At 38.1% G+C, this 22,433-nt stretch overlaps 3 protein-coding genes across 5 annotated transcripts; 1 reads left to right on the forward strand and 2 right to left on the reverse strand.

Moving 5' to 3' along the window:
* Positions 1–391: 391 nt before the first annotated feature.
* LOC131428413 (endoplasmic reticulum transmembrane helix translocase) lies at positions 392–12,388 on the reverse strand. Of its 2 annotated transcripts, XM_058592361.1 has the most exons (7): positions 12,293–12,360; positions 11,822–12,179; positions 11,093–11,762; positions 1,901–3,754; positions 1,499–1,838; positions 1,163–1,439; positions 392–1,099 (listed from the first exon to the last, which is right to left on the reverse strand). In XM_058592361.1, the coding sequence occupies exons 2-7, from the start codon at positions 12,098–12,100 to the stop codon at positions 983–985; spliced, it is 3,537 nt and encodes a 1,178-aa protein (XP_058448344.1). In that variant the 5' UTR covers positions 12,101–12,179; positions 12,293–12,360; the 3' UTR covers positions 392–982. The 2 variants fall into 2 exon arrangements, with proteins under 2 accessions (XP_058448344.1, XP_058448343.1); XM_058592360.1 differs by having other exon boundaries at positions 11,822–12,388.
* Positions 12,389–13,805: 1,417 nt separating this feature from the next.
* On the forward strand, positions 13,806–16,180 carry LOC131428414 (mitochondrial-processing peptidase subunit alpha). The gene is made up of 4 exons (XM_058592362.1): positions 13,806–14,270; positions 14,330–14,836; positions 14,893–15,785; positions 15,847–16,180. Exons 1-4 carry the CDS (start codon positions 14,215–14,217, stop codon positions 16,017–16,019), a joined length of 1,629 nt encoding a protein of 542 aa, XP_058448345.1. The 5' UTR covers positions 13,806–14,214; the 3' UTR covers positions 16,020–16,180.
* A 14-nt stretch (positions 16,181–16,194) lies between these two features.
* Positions 16,195–17,734, reverse strand: LOC131428415 (TBP-related factor). Of its 2 annotated transcripts, XM_058592363.1 has the most exons (4): positions 17,245–17,734; positions 17,067–17,172; positions 16,930–17,009; positions 16,195–16,862 (listed from the first exon to the last, which is right to left on the reverse strand). In XM_058592363.1, the coding sequence occupies exons 1-4, from the start codon at positions 17,253–17,255 to the stop codon at positions 16,343–16,345; spliced, it is 717 nt and encodes a 238-aa protein (XP_058448346.1). In that variant the 5' UTR covers positions 17,256–17,734; the 3' UTR covers positions 16,195–16,342. The 2 variants fall into 2 exon arrangements, with proteins under 2 accessions (XP_058448346.1, XP_058448347.1); XM_058592364.1 differs by having other exon boundaries at positions 17,067–17,727.
* Positions 17,735–22,433: the final 4,699 nt, after the last annotated feature.

The following is a 22,433-nucleotide window of genomic DNA, read 5'->3' on the forward strand; positions in this document are numbered from 1 at the left end:
AATTTATCAAACTCGTTCCAAACCACCACCGTAAGCAACAACTCCAACGTAAGTAGTCCTGTTTTATTTAGGTCAATCAGTAACACAATTACTTTGCAAGTGATAGATTTCATGATTGAAATTGATTCCCAGTGGCAGCGACGAGCGTCTTCAAACCACTAATCAAATTTTCACAGTTTATTGGTAAGTGGGAATATTTGCCTTAAAAAAATCAATTATTGCGAATTTGTGAGATAATACTCCGATTCTTTTTTTGTTTGTTCATGAATGAAAGAAAAGGGTGCTTCATCGATCCTTATTTCGAATTCATTTCAATGTTTGTGTTGATTTATAAGAGAAACATTAGAACTAGGAATTGTCATCTATTATACAAAGCAGTGTTTCAAATATATTCTTTTATATTTTAAAGATTTGGTTTTACACGACGAGCCATACATTACTTTAACGAAAACTCGCAAAACGTAGTTATTTAAAATGTGTATAGATCCAGTGAACGATGTTTGAACATATTTGCTTCTCAGTTCGTACTCTGCGTTTAATCTTCATTAATTCATTGAATTATTTAATCTAGTTCCACTTCCATTACACAAGTCTTTATACTAGACACCTCAACATAAATTCAATTTTTACTCTTCCAGATGCTGGTTAGTTTTCATACTCTGCAACTTGTTGTGTCTATTAATTAGTTTAATGCTCGGGGTTAAAAGATTGCATCATTTTATCGTGTCGGACTCTTCCACGCTGGATGCATTTATAAACGCGCTTCTATCAGATTCGTAAATCGGATTAAAATTATGTTATCGCTCGGTTACGGTATTCTCTATCTTCCATACAGTGATTGTTTGAATACTTGCGTACTAAAACATTAAAAAATGTGTATTCCCTATAATCCTTTTATTTCCTACACTATTATATGCATCTGCAATGCATCAGTGCTGATTGTGCATTGTGCACTACGAATTTGAAAAAGCCGGAAGCCAACTTAGGAAACGATATCGGTCTTTTTGCGCATTTCACCGAATAAAAACGAACAAATGCGATCCACTAAATAGGCGAGAATCATGTCAGCCACCAGCACACCAACCAAAAGTTTTCGAAACTGAAAGAGCAAATTAAATTAATATTTTGTTGCAAAAAAAAAAACGCCGCATCATAAACTTACATCAGGTTCAAAATCGATCACTTCAAAGGTGGTTAACAGATCTGGCACTAAACCGAGGGCCAAACACAGAACAATTGTACTGGACGTGAGGATCGCATACGAAAGCAGTCGATTCTCTCGCATGCTTTCCATGAACGGGTGACCCTTGTAGTTCACCGCCACCGTTGCGATCTGCATGGTAACACTGATGATATAAACCGTACTGTTGACAATATTCGGGACAAATTCATCTTTCTCATCTGGTCCTAAATCCAAATGTAGTTTTACTTTGCCTTCCCTAAAAGGAGTGACAAATATAAATCGAATACCGGTTGACTTCTTTGTTCTGGGTCTTACCTAGGAGGCGATCGGTCGTTGGCCTCTTGTACGAGGTATACCAACGCTGTGAAGTGCACCGCAAACTGAGCTAGAATGGTTGTCACCGAGTACAGGTTGAATATGTTCGGTAGTGGTGCTTGTTTCGATAGGACTTTCAGCGGTTTGGATCGGGTTATAAACAAAAAACAGGCCGCAGTCAACAGTCCGTGCAGAGTCAGCTGGGTATCACTGTTCTTGACCCCATCAATGTACAGTACCGATTGGCAGTAGGCGGAAATCAGTGCGTTCAGGGCTAAAATTTTGAACATCTGCAGCGTGGTGACGAGCGTACAGCGTCCTTGTTTGATGATATGACACACTAAAAACCAGTCAAGTAGCATTGATTGTACTGTTGCTTCGAAAAAGATAGATACAACTTACCACTGTTGATCGACGCCGATCGGCTGGTGAACGGAGCTGCAATACTGGCATCGCCCAATTTAACGAATGGGACCTGCTCATCGTCCATCTCTTTCAGAACCTTCTGCAGTCGGTCTTGTGTAGAGTTCAAATTTTCTCGATGTTTCAAAATTGCTCTCTCCCTGGGGGTCAGAGATTTGCGATCGTCTGGTTTTTCCTTTTTCTTTTCCGTTTTTTCGATCGCGTTCGATTCTACCGATCCACCTCGCACTTGTCGTTTTTCGGACTTTGTTGGCATATGGCTCAGTAGCGAAACACCGACATTGGCATGTTTCAACGCTCCCACGTCATTCGTACCGTCCCCACACATGAGTGTGTAGAAACCGAGCTGTTTGAGCGTTGTTATCACAAACTCTTTCTGCTTCGGAGCGAACCGAGCAAACACCGTAACATACGGCATTAATTTAAGTAAGTAGGAGTGATGTTCGCTGTCCAGATACTGGAGACCCTCCCCGGTAATACAAAAATCGTGTTCTTTATACAAATCTTTCGCGGTACGCTTTTCATCCAGTGGAATTCGAATTTCCCCGTTGATTGATTCCCACTGCCAGTCTGATCCTACTCTGGTTAACACAACCAGCGTACGCTTCGTAAAACGAAGCTCTTTAGCAACATGGCACGCAGTTAACGGATTATCACCGGTGATCATCATTACCTTGTGCGATGCTTGAATAATTTCTTTGATAGCGTACTTCGAGTCAGGCTTGAGCGGACAGGAGATGATGATAAACCCAGCGAATTCGAGATCTTTTTCTATATCGGCTCGCTTCAGCTCACGAATTGTGGCATTATCCAAGGAACCAAATGATTTGTACCCTAGCGCCAGTACTCTGGCTCCTCGACGGGAATACTCTAGGTAGGTTTCTTCGTAATTTTCGGGTACAGATTTTAACATTTTCATTATCACTTCAGGGGCTCCTTTGACCGTTCCGATGTAGCATGTTTCGTTGCTGAACGGAACCAGATGACCCGCTAGTACTGCCATCCTCTTTAACGAGGACGAAAAATGGAACCGTTGATAGATTCTTAGTGGTTTGAATTTGCCTCGCTTTGGTACGACAGAATCTCCTTTCGTTAGATTCCAGTCAATGGCCGTCAGGGTGGCTTTTTCCAGTGGATCTCCAACCAATCCATCATCGAGTTGCACCAACGAATGACACGATCCAAGAACGTGGGCCGTTGATTCTGGAATCTCACAAATTGCCGTAATACTAGTATCCTTTTTAAGTCCGGCTACACCTTCAACGACTAAATTATCACTCGTCAGTGTTCCAGTCTTATCGAAGCAGCAGATCTGCACCTTTCCAGCAAACGGTATCCGAAACGGTTCCGTACAAAATACAAACAGTTTGGATAGTTGCAGCAGTGAGGTATTTACAGCCAGAGACAACTCAATCGGTAGATCCGGAGGAATAATCGACGTCAAGATCAGTGTACACTCCAGGAATAGTTTGTACCGATTCCGTTCCGGATCTTCGGAACCCTTAATCCACACGTAAACGGCAGCTGTAACCGCAAATACCATTAGGAACAAAATAAATGCAAATGTTTCCAGATTATTCTCCGTAACGCGTTTCACCCCGAACAGAATCGTCCGAAGTAGTTTGCCTTGCGAAGTGTTGAAACCAGTCCGTAGCACATATCCTATGCAACCACTATCGGGAGCTCGCATGGCACCTTTACTGGGAGACGAATGCTGGACGACCTTGGTGCCACCGAACAGGACATAGAGTTTGCCGTCTGCTTCGATGTCGAGTTCCTTCTTGTGTTCGTCGGTGTTTTCCAACGATTCTTTCATCTGTGGTACCGATTCGCCTGCAAAGATGAAAGAAAATAAATATACACCCTCATTCTTGTTTACGTCCGTATCCTCAATACGACGAACGGGTACACTCAAATAAAAATTCACGTTCGATTCACTTGAAAAATCACGTAAACTGGTTTCAAATGTCAAATTGAATGTTTTACGTGACGAAAATGAATGTTACACGAACATCCCCTAAAATGAATAGAGTCATCACATAAGATTTACGTGAATCGACCAAACGTCAAACAATCTACGTGAATTTCTAGTGTGAAAAACTCGATTTTAAAAATGGCGAACAGTGGCCCTCAAAGTGCGAGAAATGTTATTTAATCACAATTTTTTACTACATCGACCGGACCATTCCAGTATGAAAGTTTCCATGTGTTCGACTGGACCGAGTGTCTGCGAGAGTCCGGAAGTGTGCCCGCTCCTGGCGAATGCTTCAAACAGGCCGTTGGTCCACCGAAAAACGAGTTCAGAATCGGTATGAAGCTAGAGACATTGGGCTCATGTAATGCGAACTCAACCTGCATCGGTAGTGTTGTGGGAGTTCTCGGATCTCGACTTCGGCTTCGGTTGGATAGCAGTGACAACAAAACGATTTCTGGAGGCTTGTCGATTCGAGATCCTACGACGTTATTAGTTGCTTTTTATTTTCAGCCGTTAAAAATCTATGCTAATTTTCTGAAATAAATGTTTTATTTTTCATGGCATTTTTCATTTCCTAGATTTATATAAATATCTATCTTCCTTTTGACTTCAACCAACATATAAAATAGTAATTCTCTGGTATCTAAATATTACATGAACTGATAGGTAAATGTGATATGAGCAGTACATTATATTTTATCTATGAAACACGTAGCTTTTGCTGGATTATTCATTAAACAGTTTTTAATTGCCAGTCCATTAAACTCTACGTGAAAAGTGGGGTGGAAAATATTCACATAACTTTCCACGTAACTATAACATGATTATTATTTTGAGTGTACTTTCGAACGAATACGAATAAGCCATTCTTGTTTTCACTCGAATGAATTCGAACGCGACTCGTTTGCCACAAAATATTCAAATATCAGTAAACTGCTTAAAATAAATGCTAAGCCTTGATGTAATCAGTCCAATTCATGTGATTAACCATATGCGAAACGCTAGAATGTATGCCATTTTAGTTTCAAACGAAACGTGTATTCGAACATCATTCGTACGAACGAAATGTCCCATTCCCGTTTACGGACGAATAGACGAAATACCGTGGTTTCGATTCGTCAGTTTAATGTTGCGAATCAACCATTCGAACACATTGAAAAAAGTTTAACCGAACTCTAACAAAATTATTTTCAAATCTAAAGGTGATTTGTAATCAAATCATAAATTTGTGTTTTGCATAAATCATTTAGAAAGCATAGCAGTATAGTAAAATGCTGTTTTTTTGTGGGGAGCCTTTGAATATATGCGAGGTTCAAAGTTTTTACGCATCAATTTCGCATCTATTAAGTACTTTATGGAAAATACGCCATGGGTAAACATGCTTTATTTTATATTAAATGTATGATTTTACCAATGAAATAAATATGTAGGCTATCGAAAACATGACAAAATTGCAAGAAAAATGCAACATATTTTTCGCAGATACTACTGATCGGACTGCTATTTCAAATGCTTTTTTTTACTTTGCACGAAGTTTAATTTGAAAATTTCATTTACCGACTGGAATAAAATTGGTCCTGAGTACGATATTTATTTATTATGTAGCATTCGTCACTTCCTTGATGCTTGGAATCTTCCTTAAAAAACTACCTGCGCCACCGATCCTTCTTTTGCACAGGAATCGCGTACGTACACGCAATGTTGCAAATATTCTTCGTGTAACTAATTCATTCACGCATCCTTGCTGTGATTATACTGCCTTCGAATATGCCAGTCTCGAACAACGTTGAACTATTCACTGCTCGAAAGAGAGAAGGGTGCAAAAGGAATAAGCAATAATCGTAGAGAACCTGAATATACTAATCCATCCTTCGCTGCTGGTATACATCGTGCATGTTCGTTTTAAACATTCGTTTGTCATTCGTTCATTTATTTTATTCTTCGAATTGGTTCGAATAGCGTCACGGCGAAGATCTTTGGTTTCCATTCTTCGCGAAGCATTCTTCATCCAATAAATTCATAATATCTCGTTGGGTAGCAGTAATGGGAGAATGCTGGAATATGGATCATCACATACACATAAGACTATGGTAATAGTGCGGGGGGAAACATCTTAATTTGCATGTTTCAAAGACAGCACGAACGATCATCACGAATTAGGTTTGGCGATGATCGCTGTATGAATATTCGTTCGATATTCGCGTTAAGTCATTCGGGGGTATGTCCAATGCGAATAACAACTGCAAGGAATAGATATTCGTGCAAGTAACGAAGCAGTGTCGGCTTCGTTCGCGCCCGAATATACGGACAAGTCCGAATACCAGCACGATTATCGCACAAAGGCGAAGGAAAGCGAGCGATGATCATAGACATTCGTTGTATTTTTGATATTCGAGCAACATTGCGTACACGTTCGAGTGAAAACAAGAATGGCTTGTTCGCATTCGTTCGAAAGCATGTGTTCGTCGTATGGTCGATACGGACGTAAGCAAACATGATGATACAAAATCAGTGAAAAAAACAAGTCAAATAACAAATGATATCAAAGATTTTTATTTACAACTCAAATCTGTACCAGAACTGATAATTTAAAGTTGGATGGGCGTTGTTTTTATGCATGTACGATGTTTAAAAGTGTGATTGATTCGAACGTAAACGGGAATACGAATTTGCTATACTTTCGAACGTATCGCATACGGCCGTAAACAAGAATGAGGGTGATAGTAAAAATTTGTTTTGATTCAGCACGCCACCAAATATATTAAATATCAATATTGATCACTCTAGGGAATCCAATACAAATCGAAAAAGACATCATAGTTACACCATCTCGTGACGGAAAAGGTTACTAATTCAATATTGTTATATAGTTTGCGTTTAGCTTGTACCAAAATCTGAAATTTCAAAGCTAATTGAGCATGATGCCCTCTCAGAGGTGGGAACTTTTTTATATTTCAACTGTTGTTTTTTCTGATGAAATAAAATATCGCCTATAAACAATATGACAATCACAATAACAAATCTCTCAAAGCTCTGCCTAGAATTGGAATTAAACTTATCGTCTTCACATTCAAAAGTGATGAAGAGGCTGGTCAACTTTTCTAAAAATAAAACGACCTGATATTGTGCATTTATACCACTAGAATCGGAAATCATCATCATCATAAACCTGACACGTGGAATGATTTCTAAAATTGAGAAATTGTAATACTTTTTTCGTAATATTGTTGGTGAGATTCTGGAATAAGCATTACGATGAATTCGTTTCGTTCTGTGTTTACATTCAGAATTTTACATGGATTGAAAATAAATTTCACATACACATATCAAAAGGATTTTTTATTTAACAATGCACTGTGGTTCGAAACGGGAAATTAGCGTGACAAAAATATTTTCACTATTAAGTATTAGTTTATTTTTCAGTTGGTGTCTTCACAAAAGTTGTTTGTAATCAAATGGCGCTCCTGTTGATGTAAAAAGTTACTAGGGTGGTACTTATTTAGATTGAAAAGTGAAATCTAACTTTCTTAATTGAACTCAAAATCGATTTCATTGTACAACAAAGTTGTAGGAAATTTTATTTAAGGCAACTTTGCTGTGAAAAGCACCTTTCTAGCTTTCCATTTGATCGAGCTACATCAATTTTCCCAAGTGAAAGTAGGGTTGCTCCAGAAAAATCACTTTTTTTGTTCTAACTTTTTTGTGAAACGTTCTATGCAAAAGATGTCTTCAAAAGAGTTGTTGAACTAATTATTGCGCACAATTTTACTGAAGTAAGCTTTTTCATATGCGCTACCAGTAAAACGTTATGATTGTTTTTTTCATCAAAAACTAGTCAACCTTCAAATACCAATATTCATTAGATGCCAGATCGATAAATATGTATTCTATGCGGTTCCTGAAAGGTCATAATATAAGTGAAAAGTTAAGAGAAAATTGGAAGGGTGTTATTTTTGTGACTCATTTGAACTAGTCTTAAAAATACCTTGAAAAAACTCAAAAACATAACTATTAAACGCCTTAACGTAACAACATACTTTCTTTAACAAAATAATAGTATCCAATTAGCCCTACAAGTGTTCCATACATTGTCCATTCGAGAAATGAGACACACAAAAACTACAGCCGAAAATAGATTTTTTGCTAAACAATTTTAATTAATTTATTACCAAAATAACTGATTCAATTGATTGTTATCGCAATGATCGTATCGTTAACATTCAAAATAAAACATAAGACAACAGTTGATGGCGGTTTGGTAAGTATTGAATAAATGAAATAATGATTTATTTTAAATATTATCTAAAACTAAATATTTTGCGTGTTCGGGTAAGTCTTCTGAACTTCTTATGCTTTGTTTGTTCGACAATGCCAAGATAGGGTCTGAAGTAAACAGCAGTCTTTTAAAAACAACTTCGATGTTCAAAAGTTGTTCAAAATAAAATTTCCTACAACTTTGTTGTACAATGAAATCGATTTTGGGTTCAATTAAGAAAGTTAGATTCCGCATTTCAATCTAAATAAGGACGACCCTAGTAACTTTTTACATCAAAAAGAGTGCCATTTGATTACAAACAACTTTTGTGAAGACACCAACTGAAAAAAACTAATATTTAATAGTGAATTAGTAAAATATTGTATTTTAAACCTTATTTACAGTTTTTTTTCGTACAGTGCATATGAAGAAATGTTTTCTATATTAGGGGTTGTTTGATGCAGTGTACTGATTGAAAAAGCTGTATTTGTATGAAAAAATTGTAGTGTATTAGTAACCTTTTTTACCACCGCAATGTTACTGTTATGTCCCTTGTGAATAGCAAGAGTTCCATATTGATATTTAATATATTTGATGCTACATTGAATGAATATTTTGACCACAAAAGTTATCTTTAAAATGTCAGTACTCATTCTCGTGTAAGGGTCCCTTAAAGGGTATATTCGATATAAATGGTACACACTTATTTAAGTATCAAAATTCAGTTGCTTATCCGAATTTCCTAAAATTTTCGGGGAATAATAATTTAGATTATTAGATTATTACTAAATTACTAAATTTGTTTAGATATTACTAAATTACTAAATTTGTTTTATTCAATTTCGTCTCCATTTTTTTCCACTCCACCCATCGAATTCTGTTCAACCGATTTTTTCAATGTTTTTGATCGTTTTAACTCAAATTTTCTACAACTACACTTCTGTTTCAATAGTTTTGAAATGTTTGCGAAGTTTCGTTTACACAATTGTCCAAATTTTTTCAATTAGGTCAAGCTCCGGTTACTTTGGTAGGTTCATATCTTTTTGGCACAATGTGGACTCTACTGATTCGATACCACTTCAACATGTTTGAAGCGTAGTGGTAAGATGCTAAACACACAAAAGATTACCTAATTCTTTTGCTTTCCTAAGAATGGCAAGAGACGTTTCTTCAGTGTAAATCAAACTGTTGATTTTTTCAGCAGTAAAGAACGGAGTTCAAGAACTTTATTTGCAAATTTTGATATTTTCGAAAAGAAGTCGGCCTTGGCGTAAATTTCGTCATCCATCACGATAGAACACGATTTGGTGAGAAACTTCGTGTGTGGATGCGGGTTTTCTCTGTTAAGTTTTTGTTCCGTGTCAGTATGTAACCTAGTAGGTAACAGAGGTACTTTGGCCACTTCATATATTTTTGCCCATCTAACAACATTTATGGATTTAACCGATGTTACGTAATGTTGCATCAAATAGCACTTTTTGTGATATAAAGGGTCATAAAGATGGTCCATGTATAGATTTAATTGTGGAATGTATAATTCTCAATTGAATTTAAAAACGACTTTAATTTTAATTGAATTTGAAAACACATGTCATTGTGAAACCATTTTCTGTCATTTTCGATTGTCAAAGATTCGGTTGAATATCGACCTGCATACTATGGGATTTTCACTGAAAACCGCAAACGACTGAAAGGGCGAATAAAAGAAATAACATAATTTTGAAACTACTGTGTAAATTCAAATATTGTGGTCACCCAGATTGAAAAAAACACACGTCCTGGAACTCGTCGCTCCTTGCGCTTCTCCATTTGAAATCGCCATACCGGAACTAGTCCAACCTTGCGCCACGTCTGAAATAATTTCTTCTATTTGCTCACTGGAAACCACTCTACCGGTATAAAGCTCTTGGGGAAAACTTATCAATAGTTTGAAAATTTCGGGGAATTTTTTTCATTCTTTGGAACATTTTTATGACATTCTTTAAAACATTTTAATGACTGTACTTCAACGACGTACACTTTTCTCTAAAGGGGTGTAAAGTTAACCATATTAAAGTGAAATCCTGACAAATGCTCGACCATTACGCTCTCGAAAAAAAGAGCCATTTCATTTCGAATACTTTCTGGAAGGATCCCCGATAGCCAGGTATTCTTCTCGATGAGCAACTGACATTCAAGCAAAACATCAGCTATATTCGCCCTTATTCTGAATAACGACGTATTGATTTTTCGATCGAATGTGGTTCGATCGAATCATAGCTACCTTTGATTTTGCTAGCGTTATTGGGAATACAAATGAAATACGAGGGAAAAAACGATACGACGTTATTCAGAATAAGGGCGATTGTTTCTAAAGCTGACTTACAGACGAATACTCCTTAAAATTTCTGTACTGCTCACTTGTTCGTTCAGCCCTTTGAGTACTGCTTTGTCGTTTGGAATCCGCACTACCTAAACGGTGCTCATAGAATCGAATCGATACAACGCTTTGGCGTTTATCGAGGAATTAAAATTCGAGGTTATACCAAAGTAAAACTATAAGCAGAATGCAATGAATCGAATCTTATAGTGCAAAGCTGCACTGATATATGACTTTTAAACTGACACACTGAGGATGAGTGCAAATCGCATTCGAAATACTAGAATCTGTCTGTCACTATTACGTTAGTATTATAGCGAAATAGTTAAAATTCTTCATAGTGGAATTTAAGGGAACTGCATAGTGGAATTTAAGGATCGGCATGACAGAGCCGCTTTTAGTGCGGGATTGTGTCCCCGGGGCCACGATCTTTGGGAGTCTTTGACGGGACCAACCGAGCAAAACAAAAATATCATTCAGTTAGTTAGGGACACACAAATAAATCTTGCTTTCCGGCCCATTAATACGTAAAAGTTAATTATCTATCCGACATATAAGAAGCTATTCCCAGCATCAACTTACCGGTTAGCATGCTCTCGTCGACAATGCACGTGCCTCGAATCAGCAACAGATCACACGGAACCAAGTTCTCGACCTGAGAACGCGTAATCGAAACCAGATCACCGGGAACGAGTAGATTAGACCGTATCGGACGCCACTTGCGGTTACGAAACACATTAATCGAGTACGGTTTGTTGCCCATCTTCCGAATTTCGGACATATTCCGCAACTGCTGCTGGACCAGTATGCATTCGAACGCGATTAGCATTCCTAACGTGAACAACGAATAGTACATGTACTCATCCAGACACCACAACAAAACCGAAAAGATTTGAAACACGAAAAACGGTGCTGTAGCACGTTCAACAAACAATTCCAGGAACTCCGGGACAACCATTTCCATATTATTATTGCCATAGGTTTTTTCCGATAGCGCAACATCGGAATCTTCCATGTGCCCTTTGGATTCAAAGTACTCCTCGTATGTCTTGTTGATGGGGAACTCGACGCTGCGGAACTGCTTTTTGTTCGGATCCCACACGTACTTAGTCTTTTGAAATAAAAACCAGTAGATCGCCTCCGATTTACTCGATTCATCCAACTTAGTTCGATGAACCTTGACCAGTTCCGACGAACCGTTGTTTTCTGTGGGGACAACTTTAGCTACTAAAGCTGTTTCTGCGCTGCCAGCCTACCGGAAGAATGAATTCGATTGAATTACACACCAACGAACCGGAATACCGCACTTACCTTCCGGCAGTTAAGAAACGTTTGTACGTGAACACTCCAAAAGCAGCAAAGACATACGAAAACCTGCAAAAATCCTATCCCGGCCAGAGTAAGCAAACCAGCTTCCCAATACTCTTCGACACCGTACACGAATACCCAGAGGTAGCCCCAGAGTGCCAGCACTACCATGAAGGGCAGTGTGCTTCCGTTCAACAGAACGGGGTTTGGAATGTGCAGTGTCACATACTGAACCAGCTCATCCAGTGAGCCTTTTCTTTTCAATTTTCCATCAGCTGCCATCTTCTGGTCCGGAACGATGTTTTTTTTTCTTCTTCGAAACTGACTGGGATTCGGTTCCGCTTCTTTCCGTATACGGACTCTAATTAAAGAAACACGGTAATTATACCGAACGAAACGAGCTCATGATCAGCAGAAAGGTTGAAACAAATTTTCTGTTCTATTCGGGGGAAAATAATCGAAAAACAGTCTTACGATTCACAGCTAGCTGCGAGAAAATTTTCTGACACTTTTCTTTCGGTTTTCGGCCACCGCTGTGATTCGTTGACGTGTGATTTTTTTTGGTTGAAGTCGTTGAAGTACTAATTGCACACTGAAAAAATATAATTTGCTGAGTTTTAGTACTATTTCTAATAAATTGAACACTTCTGAAGGGCAATAATTCATTTCAACATTCATTCGGTAGCAGGTTGTCGAGTTCTCAGATTTTGAATTTTCTGCACAGATTTTCTCAGATATCTGAAAATAACACAGATTCAAGCACAGTTTTGCAGCAAAAAGTACAGAGCGATTGAGGAAAAAGGTACAGAGCGTTTTGGTAGTGAGACCGTTTTTTTTTTGCTCACCAAATTGATTTTGAACTGCTATTGGGGTACGGAAAACGGTCACAGATTTTCACAAACAGGTTTTGGGTTTAATCACAGATTTTAGAAAAAATGACCTGGCATCCCTGTTCGGTAGTGATCCAAGCAGAGATGCCAGATATTTTCATAAAAAATCTGTATTGCTTTGTATAAAAAATCTTTATTAATCTGTATTCATAATAAAATGAAATTCTTACAACAAAATGATGTTAAAAGATGTTATTTCAATAGATTGTGGTTGTAGGATGGTAGATTTAATCAGTCATTGCCGCGCTCACAAGAATAATCAACGACGAAATGTCATAGTTTTTTATCCACAACAATTGAATTGTAATTCCAAATATTTATCTAGTTTGAAAATGTTGACTGCAAGTTACCACCAGGTTCACCCGAACCATAAAAAATCCCATCACCGCGCGCAAATTGATTGCGCGTGTCACCAGCACATAAAGTGCATACGCAGCGGACAGACGCGACGGTAACCGAGCAGCAGGAGCAGCATAGGCACTTTTTAATAATTCAGTTAGATGAGCAAGATAGGCCTCTGTAACAAAATTAATTGAAAATAAATTCATTCCACATTTAACTCCCGAACTGTGTAGACTCGCTTTTTTAAAAAGAACTACCGGTTCATGAAAGTGTAACTTTCATAAATTGACATGAAATTTCAACGCTCCATAAGAAATGTCAAGTCAGGTCATACAACTCTCAGTTTGACAGTAAAGTTTCATGATACCATAACTTCCTTGAATATTAGTTCAAATTGGTTTCAAATTATAATATAAATGGATTCCACAAGAGATTTCCATATTACTTTGTTATTTGTCCCTTGATTGATAGACTTTTATTTCGTCACTGGAATCAAATACTAAAAGATAGCTCAGACAGAAAAGTTCAATTTTTTTTTCTTACTTTTTGTGAGATCTGTATAAATCTGTATTAAATTGAGAAAATCTGTATAAAATCTGTACTCTGTATTAAATCTGTATGAGTATGTAAAAATCTGTATAATACAGATAAATCTGTATAAATGGCATCTCTGGATCCAAGTCAAAATAAAAGTTGTCAAATTAGGTTTTTTACCGTCACTGCTAACCTCAATCGGATGAACACTTTTTGACAGTCCAGCAGTACTGTTTGTAAACAGAAGTTTCTTTTGTTTGTTTGTTGACGAATTGGATCAGACCATTTACGGTCCGTATCGCCTAAATAAAGTTTTAAAACATTTGTTCACGATTGAATACGGTTCGTTTTTGATATTTATTAAATAAAAGTGACTAGTTGCAAAGTGTAAAGATGATTGTTTTAGATGTGCTCTTCGATTTTTGTTTAAGCTTGTTTGTAAACAGTACCGCTGAACTGTCAAGGATGAATACTTGTTCATTTGTGTCGTCACGATAAAAAACCTAATTGCCGATTAAAATCTCGCGACATTCGACTCGAAAATTAGATATTTTTACAGTAATACGTCCAATTTTGTTGCTGGGAAACTAAAAATTTGCAATTGTTTATAAATTCTGTGCGTTTTCAGTAATGTCGTTACCGTTCAATAGTAAAACAATTGCTAACAGGCTATTTTTACGAAAATGGTGAGTGTCTGGTATCAGACTGTCCTAATAACCTCTAACTGGTCTATTTCGTGCTGCAGTTACAATATCTGGAGACCCTACGTCAGCGGCCCCGCAGATGGTGGCCGTGCTAGTAATCCCGACGGTTCTACAATAAATGTACCTTCAAAAGAGGTTGTTACCCCTCTCCCTCCTCTATCGGAACCAGTTCCGGATTTGGCTCCAGTGCAGTATGCGCGCCCCGGAGACCGAAGTAACGGAACACAAGTCACTCGTTTGTCCAACGGGCTGAGAGTGGCATCGGAAAATCGATTCGGACAGTTTTGTACGGTGGGAGTGGTCATCGATTCGGGACCACGCTATGAGCTGGCTTATCCAAGCGGGATTTCACACTTTTTGGAAAAGTTGGCCTTTCAGTCGACGAAATCGTTCGGAGAGAAAGATATTATTTTCAAGGAACTCGAGAAACATGGCGGCATTTGTGATTGCCAGAGCTCGAGAGATACGTTTGTGTACGCGGCCAGCGCCGACAGTCGGGGCTTGGAATCTGTAACAAGAATATTGGCCGATGTTGTTTTGAGGCCAAGGTAAACCGTTTTGATTCTTGTAAGTCATTTATGTTAAACACCAAATATTTTTAAAGGTTGGCATCTAAGGAAGTCGACATGGCTTGTCAAACGGTCAAATTTGAACTGGAGAGTTTGGGAATGCGTCCGGAACAGGAACCCATTCTGATGGATATGATTCATGCTGCTGCATTTAGGGACAATACGTTAGGGCTTCCGAAGCTTTGTCCCATTGAAAACGCAGATAAGATTGACCGAAATATGTTGCTAGCTTATTTGAGACATCATCACACCCCGGATCGGATGGTGCTGGCAGGGGTTGGGGTTCCCCACGATGAATTGGTAAAGCTGGCGGAAAAGTTTTTTGTCGATGAATTAGCTACATGGGAAACCGAAAAAAGTTTGTCAAAGGATCCAGCCGGAGTGGACACATCTTTCGCACAGTACACCGGAGGATCCAAAATAGAGGAATGTGCAATTCCGGTTTACGCCGCTGTTGGTCTTCCGGAGCTTGCTCACGTGGTGATTGGACTTCAGGGATGTTCTCACCAAGACAAAGATTTCATTGCGGCATGCGTGCTGAACATTATGATGGGTGGGGGAGGTTCGTTTTCGGCCGGTGGCCCAGGGAAGGGAATGTACACCCGTCTTTACACGAATGTCTTGAACCGCTACCATTGGATGTACAGCGCGACGGCTTACAATCACGCCTACGGAGACACGGGTTTGTTCTGCATTCATGCCACTGCTCCGCCGAATCATGTGAAGAGTCTAGTCGAAGTTATTACTAAGGAGTTGTACACAATGCAAATGCGACCGGGAGATCAGGAACTGAGAAGGGCTAAAACTCAGCTACAATCGATGCTACTGATGAATTTGGAAGCACGACCGGTCGTGTTCGAAGATATTGGGCGCCAAGTGTTGGCCACTGGGGAAAGAAGAAGGCCGGAACACTTCATTCAGGAAATCGGTAAGTTTGAAACTACAATCAATTGAGAACAAAACGTAACGTAACCATTTTGTGTCCACAGAGAAAATCACTGCCGAGGACATTCAAAATGTGGCACGGAGATTCCTCTCGTCGCCACCTGTTTTGGCTGCGCGTGGCGAAATCAAAGGTATTCCTGATGTAAAGGATATCCAAACGGCGCTGGCGAGTGAGGGAAGACTTCCCAGTAATCGACGATTGTCCTTGTTCCGGTAGAGTCGTTTCCTGAAGGCCATGTAGTGCGTTCTTGATTGCACAGATAGCCACAGTCATGCGAAATTAAATATGTGAAGAGGTTATATTAGATTTAATGATTTAAATTACGAAATCACAAAAAATATGTTTTAGAAACAAATAAATATGTGAAACAATTGAAAGTACACAACCTCTTTATTTATTTTTTTGCAGATTTTACCCATAAGGCAAGTTAGTTTTTTGTACATGAAATAATTTACAATAAAAAAAACGCACGTATAAAACACGTTCTACAGTATATTAACATAATCCCTAACTTAAAAATATCAGACAGAGAGCACCTACTAGTTCTTCCGAAAACTTTGCAAAATAGGATATATGTTCTCCAAACTGTCGGCAATTTCACGCTCAGACTTGGCCCCGGTGAAAACAATTTTCCCGTTGACGAAGATGAGCAGCACCACCCGGGGCTTCACCATCCGATAGATCAGCCCTGGGAACAGTTCCGGTTCGTACGAACTGAACTGACCGTGCACTTGGTTCAGGTTTTCCAACCGAATTGGAAACCGCAAATCTACCGTGGCAACCAAATTCTGTACTTTAAACTCCAGAAATCGCACATTGTAGCCGATCTTCTGGATGATTCGGGCGAACTTTCGTGCCGCCAGGTTGGCATCGTGTTCGTTCCGCGCCCCGGTACAGACGATTTTACCGGTACGGAAAACCAGCGCCGTACAGCGCGGTTCTCGTATTCGCATGACCACACCATGAAAGCGGGATGGATTGTACTCGGAATTTCGGGTTCGAAAATTTATGGTTTGCAAGTTTAGCTCGCAGCCGAGGCTTACGGTAGCCATGCAGTTTCTAGAAATAGACAACATGGATTTTGATACATTGATTTGGTCTCCTAAAAAACTTATTGCTATACTACTTCACTTGTACGGAGTTGATGGCATCCTGAGGGCCAGTCGGCATCGGCGCTTGCATTATTATGCTGCATTGTGGCGGAAGCTAAAATTTTCTTACAATAGATGATATTTTAAAAACCATATTATGCTTCAAGCATACCTTTGAAAATTGTTGCGAATTACTTATGGATGACGGTCTCGGAGATGGACTGGCCAGCAGTGTTTTCAACGAAGATTCTGGATAGGATTTATCCATTGTTTTGCAGCTTGATATTATTTTTAGTTAGAAAAATACTCTAATTAGGTAGCTTTTAATTTTACCCGGTGAACTAACAAACCTAATAAACATTACTATTTTCTATACATTTATCTGGTTTAGTAGGTATTTTATCGTAAACTGAAAAGCCATCACACTAGCATTAAAAAAAACTACCCGCAAATCAGTGATGCCAAAAAAATATTTTATATATATAATCTTTTACAATTTCTTTTTTTCCATTGAAATGTATACGATTCTGTTTTCAAGAAAATAGCACCTAATACCATGTTCACATTAGCGCTTATATCACTTGATATACCGAGATGATATGCATATCACGTGGAAGTGTTCACATATGATCGAAATGATATCGTTTGACAATCAAGTTGCTATATTGAATGTTCCCATTAGGAGTAAGATCAATAATATTGCTTTTCTCTCCTACAATTCAATCAATAATTGAAGTCTTGCATTTAATGGTCTCCGAACACTAGTATTCGTTGAAAAATTCGAAATTATAATGATTGTTTATTATCGCTCTCGAAGTGACGTTCATAAATGAGTGCGTTCAATGCCATTATCCGTGTTGCTAGTTGCGATTTTTGACAACTCGACATGATATCGTACATGATATCCCGTATATCATGCCAAAATGGTGGTACGCGTTGACATCAAATTGTATGGGATATCAAGTGATATCGCACATGATATCATCGGATATCAAGTATATCCGTATATCACTTGATATCAGCGCTAATGTGAACATACTATCGTCTAGTAATGATTTAAATGAATCATGAAACTTTTCTGAACTATTATGAATCATTCATATAACATACTTGAATTAATAAGTAAACCGTATATCCTATCAACCATTTATTAAATCTTGCAAATCAGGCTTCCGACAAAAAAGTTTCCCCGATTGGCATCTGTGCCCATGAATACAGTTCACAGAGTTGCCAATGTTCCAGATTTATCTGACATTTGTCAAATTTTTCTCGTTTTGACAGACACTCTAATAACATGTTCACATTAGCGCTTATATCACTTGATATACCGAGATGATATGAATATCACGTGGGAATGTTCACATATGATCGAAATGATATCGTTTGACAATCAAATTGTCATATTGAATGTTTCCATTAGGAGTAATATCAATAATATAGCTTTTCTCTCCTACAATTCAATCAATAATTGAAGTCTTGCAATTAATGGTCTCCGAACGGTAGTATTCGTTGAAAAATTTGAAATTATAATGATCGTTTATTGTCACTCTCAAAGTGACGTTCATAAACCCAGTAAATCCGAGCATCGGACGCATCGTGCAAGAAAGCTTTTGACTGCGTTTCAAGCTTACATAGTGTATCGATAGAACAAAAGAGTGAAGAAATACCAAAGCAGAGAGCGGATGTCTTATACACAGAGGATGGGATATATCGGGGTTGGATTTTCAACTCCGAACATAGGGCCAGAGTTTTTCTGGCCCTAAGAGGCGAATGACCTTAAGGTTAAAGCCTCTATGATCGAAACAAAAGAATGTTTAACACTATTTCACACCCTATCGGGAAGACGTCGGCTTGAAAATGCCTTGTTTGATATTCCTTCGCTCTGTTTCTCTAGCGATACATAATGTAAAAATAAAGCTTTCTTAGGACGACGCGGTTGATGCAAATGGTGCAGAATTGTCCGATGACGGGCCGATAGAAGCGCTACGATCGGCCCCATATCGTGCTCAATCGGTCCTATAATCGGGCCGATGATCGGACCGATACAGGTCGACAAATTTCATAGGGAATGAGTGCGTTCAATGCCATTATCCGTGTTGCTAGTTGCGATTTTTAACAACTCGACATGATATCACAAACGAATTTCCAGACATGACAGTCACGATCTTTTTTTGGCTCACATCTACGGTCCTCCGTGAAACTGGCACCAATGGTGATAAATTGGTTGCACTGCTGAGTTCCCATCATACATTCCAGAGTTGCCATTTTAAAATCTGTTGTTAAACTTTAAAAATCCGGCCCCCTTGCCACAACGCGATCTTGATGAGATCAAAATCGGAACTTCAAAATCAGCTGATTGCAACGTAAACAAACAAACAGTAATACATTTGTTTTACGCGTTTACTTTGTTTAGTGCACGAAAATTAGTGAATTTGGGGTCGACTCACAATAACTTGTCGGTTTACCTAAAATACAGCAGACAGTGTTTTGGGACATCAAGTAGTGACAATTTTCACTATTTGAGAGTCGCGATGTGTATCAAAACATCGCAGTGTTTGGGGCTCGAAACGCGAGGGGTTCAACGTAATCGGTATACTTTCAAATGGCTGATGCTCACATACTGGTATCAGATGGGTGGAAAAATCTGTGTACCATCTGTGTTGCATATTTTCGATCATAATCTGTGAAAATCTGTGAAAAACGTTTTAAAAATCTGTTTTAATGAAATATTCATGAAACATCTGAAAATTTTGATGAAATCTGTGTTCTGTGACACAGAATCTGCGTGAAAAAATAGGCAAAAAATTTGTGGTTTTACAGAAAAATCTGTGAATATGGTAACTCTGATACATTCCTAATGCAAATGTCAAACCGTGAGAACCCTTTCGATTCGCTCATTTGTATATATTGAGATTTTATGGCACACTTTGGTTGAAATGATAACAATGCAATTAATCTCGCGCTCCATCAAGCGGTGAGTGCGGTCATTTCAGAAGGTACCGGGAACGAACCACAGTTTTCAAAAATATTTATATGCACGTACATGTCTTTATTATTTATCTTTGATGATATCCCGGATATCATGCCATAATGGTGATACGCGTTGATATCAAATTGTATGGGATATCAAGTGATATCGCACATGATATCATCGGATATCAAGTATATCCTCATATCACTTGATATCAGCGCTAATGTGAACATACTATAAAGCGGCCATACACCTCCAGATTTCCGGACAGTTTGAATGAACCTTGGACGGAATAAAAAACTGAACGATTATATGAACTGAGCGTGTGTAGTGACCATTCAGTTTTGCGTTTTGTCTTCATGTCAGTTTCATTAGTTTTTTTCATGGGGGCACATTATTTTGATTAAAAGAACGAACGTTCTGAACGATTAGCTGGAGAACTGATCAGTAAACCGGATGAAACTGAACTCGAAAGCTCTTCAGTCACTTCAATCAATCGTTCAGTTCACGAGAAACTGTCTGGGAAACTGAGCGTGTATGGGACGCTTAACAAACTAGATCTTTTGCCAGATTTTGAAGATTTCACTAGATTTTCAATTAGTTTTTCATATGAAAAGCAAGATTTCTCAGTTTTATTTGAATAAACTTAGAACAAATAGTTCAAAGTCCTCTAAAAAGTAGAAAACAAAGAAAATAAATTATTGTAAGGAATAAAAATCATTTATATAAATCCCCTTCAAATTACCAAAATCTGTATGGTTATCAAACCGAAATTAGTTTCGTCCGAGACGTCAGTTTAGACATTACGCAAATGTTTTTCAAATAGCATTAACTTTACGTCTGCCTAGCAATTTATGTTGAGCCGTCAATTCGCGCTAGCAGTTCAACATAAACTGCCACGCACTGCTAATTCAATGACGAAACATAAAATTAAAGTGCATAAATTTAGGCGTACAGGGAAAAACTTGTTTTTTCCCTTCAAATTACCAGATTTTTTATGTTTCATGGTCCTTTATTCAAAATAAAACCATTGCTTGATTTTAAAAAAATGATTAGTAGAAACAAATACAATAAAGAGAATCGGTTAAAGAATATGAGCAACATACCGATGCCAATTTGCTTCAATTTCGCACGGCTAGGAAAATATTGTATTTAATTCCGTTATAATTACATGTTATTGTTTCATAGAGACAGTAAGTATTTTATCTACTTGATAATGCAAGCTTAATTGAAAATTTGATTTTAATTTCGTAACAGAAGACAACGAATATGTTAAAACATCCAAAAGCATTAACTCTAAATCAATCCAACTTTTTACATCCAACGTCTAAAATTTGTCATTATATTAGTCAGAACTCACATGAACAACTGCTTCAGAGCGATTTTCTATATTCCGCTGATCTGCGTCGATTCCGTTGCATCAAAGACATCATATTAACAAGATATCCAGCTCTCACATTTCCCGAACAAATCATTGGCAACATCCTTTTTTGCGAGCATGTCGCCCCCAGGCGAGCCCGCATCGAATCTTATACATAGAAGTAGGGGAGAAAAATGTCAAATTCGTGCGCGCCAAAATAGCAGGGTTGCGCACCCATACAATTGACATGATATGTTGAATGTGATGCCGTGCGATGGCGTTGCTGAACTGAAGATTGACAGTCGGTGTTGAACAGTCGTTCGCACCGCACGCGTATAGCTCTTGGCTCCTGGAATTTTTTTCTGGCTACCTAGAGTTTCATTGATTCAAGGCTTCAGTCTTTTTCAAGGCTACCTGAATCACTAACTAAGTGACTAAGTGATATTAGAGTGACTAAGTGATACAAAGAGTGATATTAGAGTGACTAAGAAATTAATCAGCCTTTTTTAAGGCTAGCTAGGAGTCTAATCGAAGACTAATTTAGCCTAGTTAATTTAATTTAAAATTTCATTAATTTCAAAAATGCCTGCGTCCAACCGGAAAGGCAACAAGCCTAAAGCTAAAAATAATTCAATACGGAATAAATCACAATCCGTTATTCAACATTTTTCTAATAACATTCACGATCTTATAGAATCTGAATGTAAAAATAAAAGACAACGGACGGATTTCCCTTCCGTTGATCCTATGCCGTCTAACAATATTTATGAGATTCTTCCTGAACCCGATTGTAGCGACATAGAAGAAAATTCTTCAAAAATTCCCAAAATGGACGCTTGTCGTTCTGGGAAGAAACATCAATCTATGCCACCAGTGACGGTGATGATTTCCGACTTCAAAGCATTCCGTACTGAGCTTTCTACTTTTCTCCCGGAAGTAAAAGTCTCATTTCAAATCGGACGAAGAGGAGAATGTCGAGTCTTGGTTGATGGATTGGAAGATTACGAACGTCTTATTCGATATTTGTCCGAGAAACTTCATAAATTTTATTCATATGATATAAAATCAGACAGACCCTTCAAGGCTGTCTTGAAAGGATTATCAAATGATCAAAGTATTGATGAAATTAAAAATGAAATAAAAGAATTGCTTGGTTTTGCCCCTTTCCAAGTAATACTTATGAAAAAAAGAGCGAATGGTACTTCTAA

Source organism: Malaya genurostris, chromosome 2 (assembly GCF_030247185.1).
Source record: "Malaya genurostris strain Urasoe2022 chromosome 2, Malgen_1.1, whole genome shotgun sequence".
Lineage (NCBI taxonomy): Eukaryota > Metazoa > Arthropoda > Insecta > Diptera > Culicidae > Malaya > Malaya genurostris.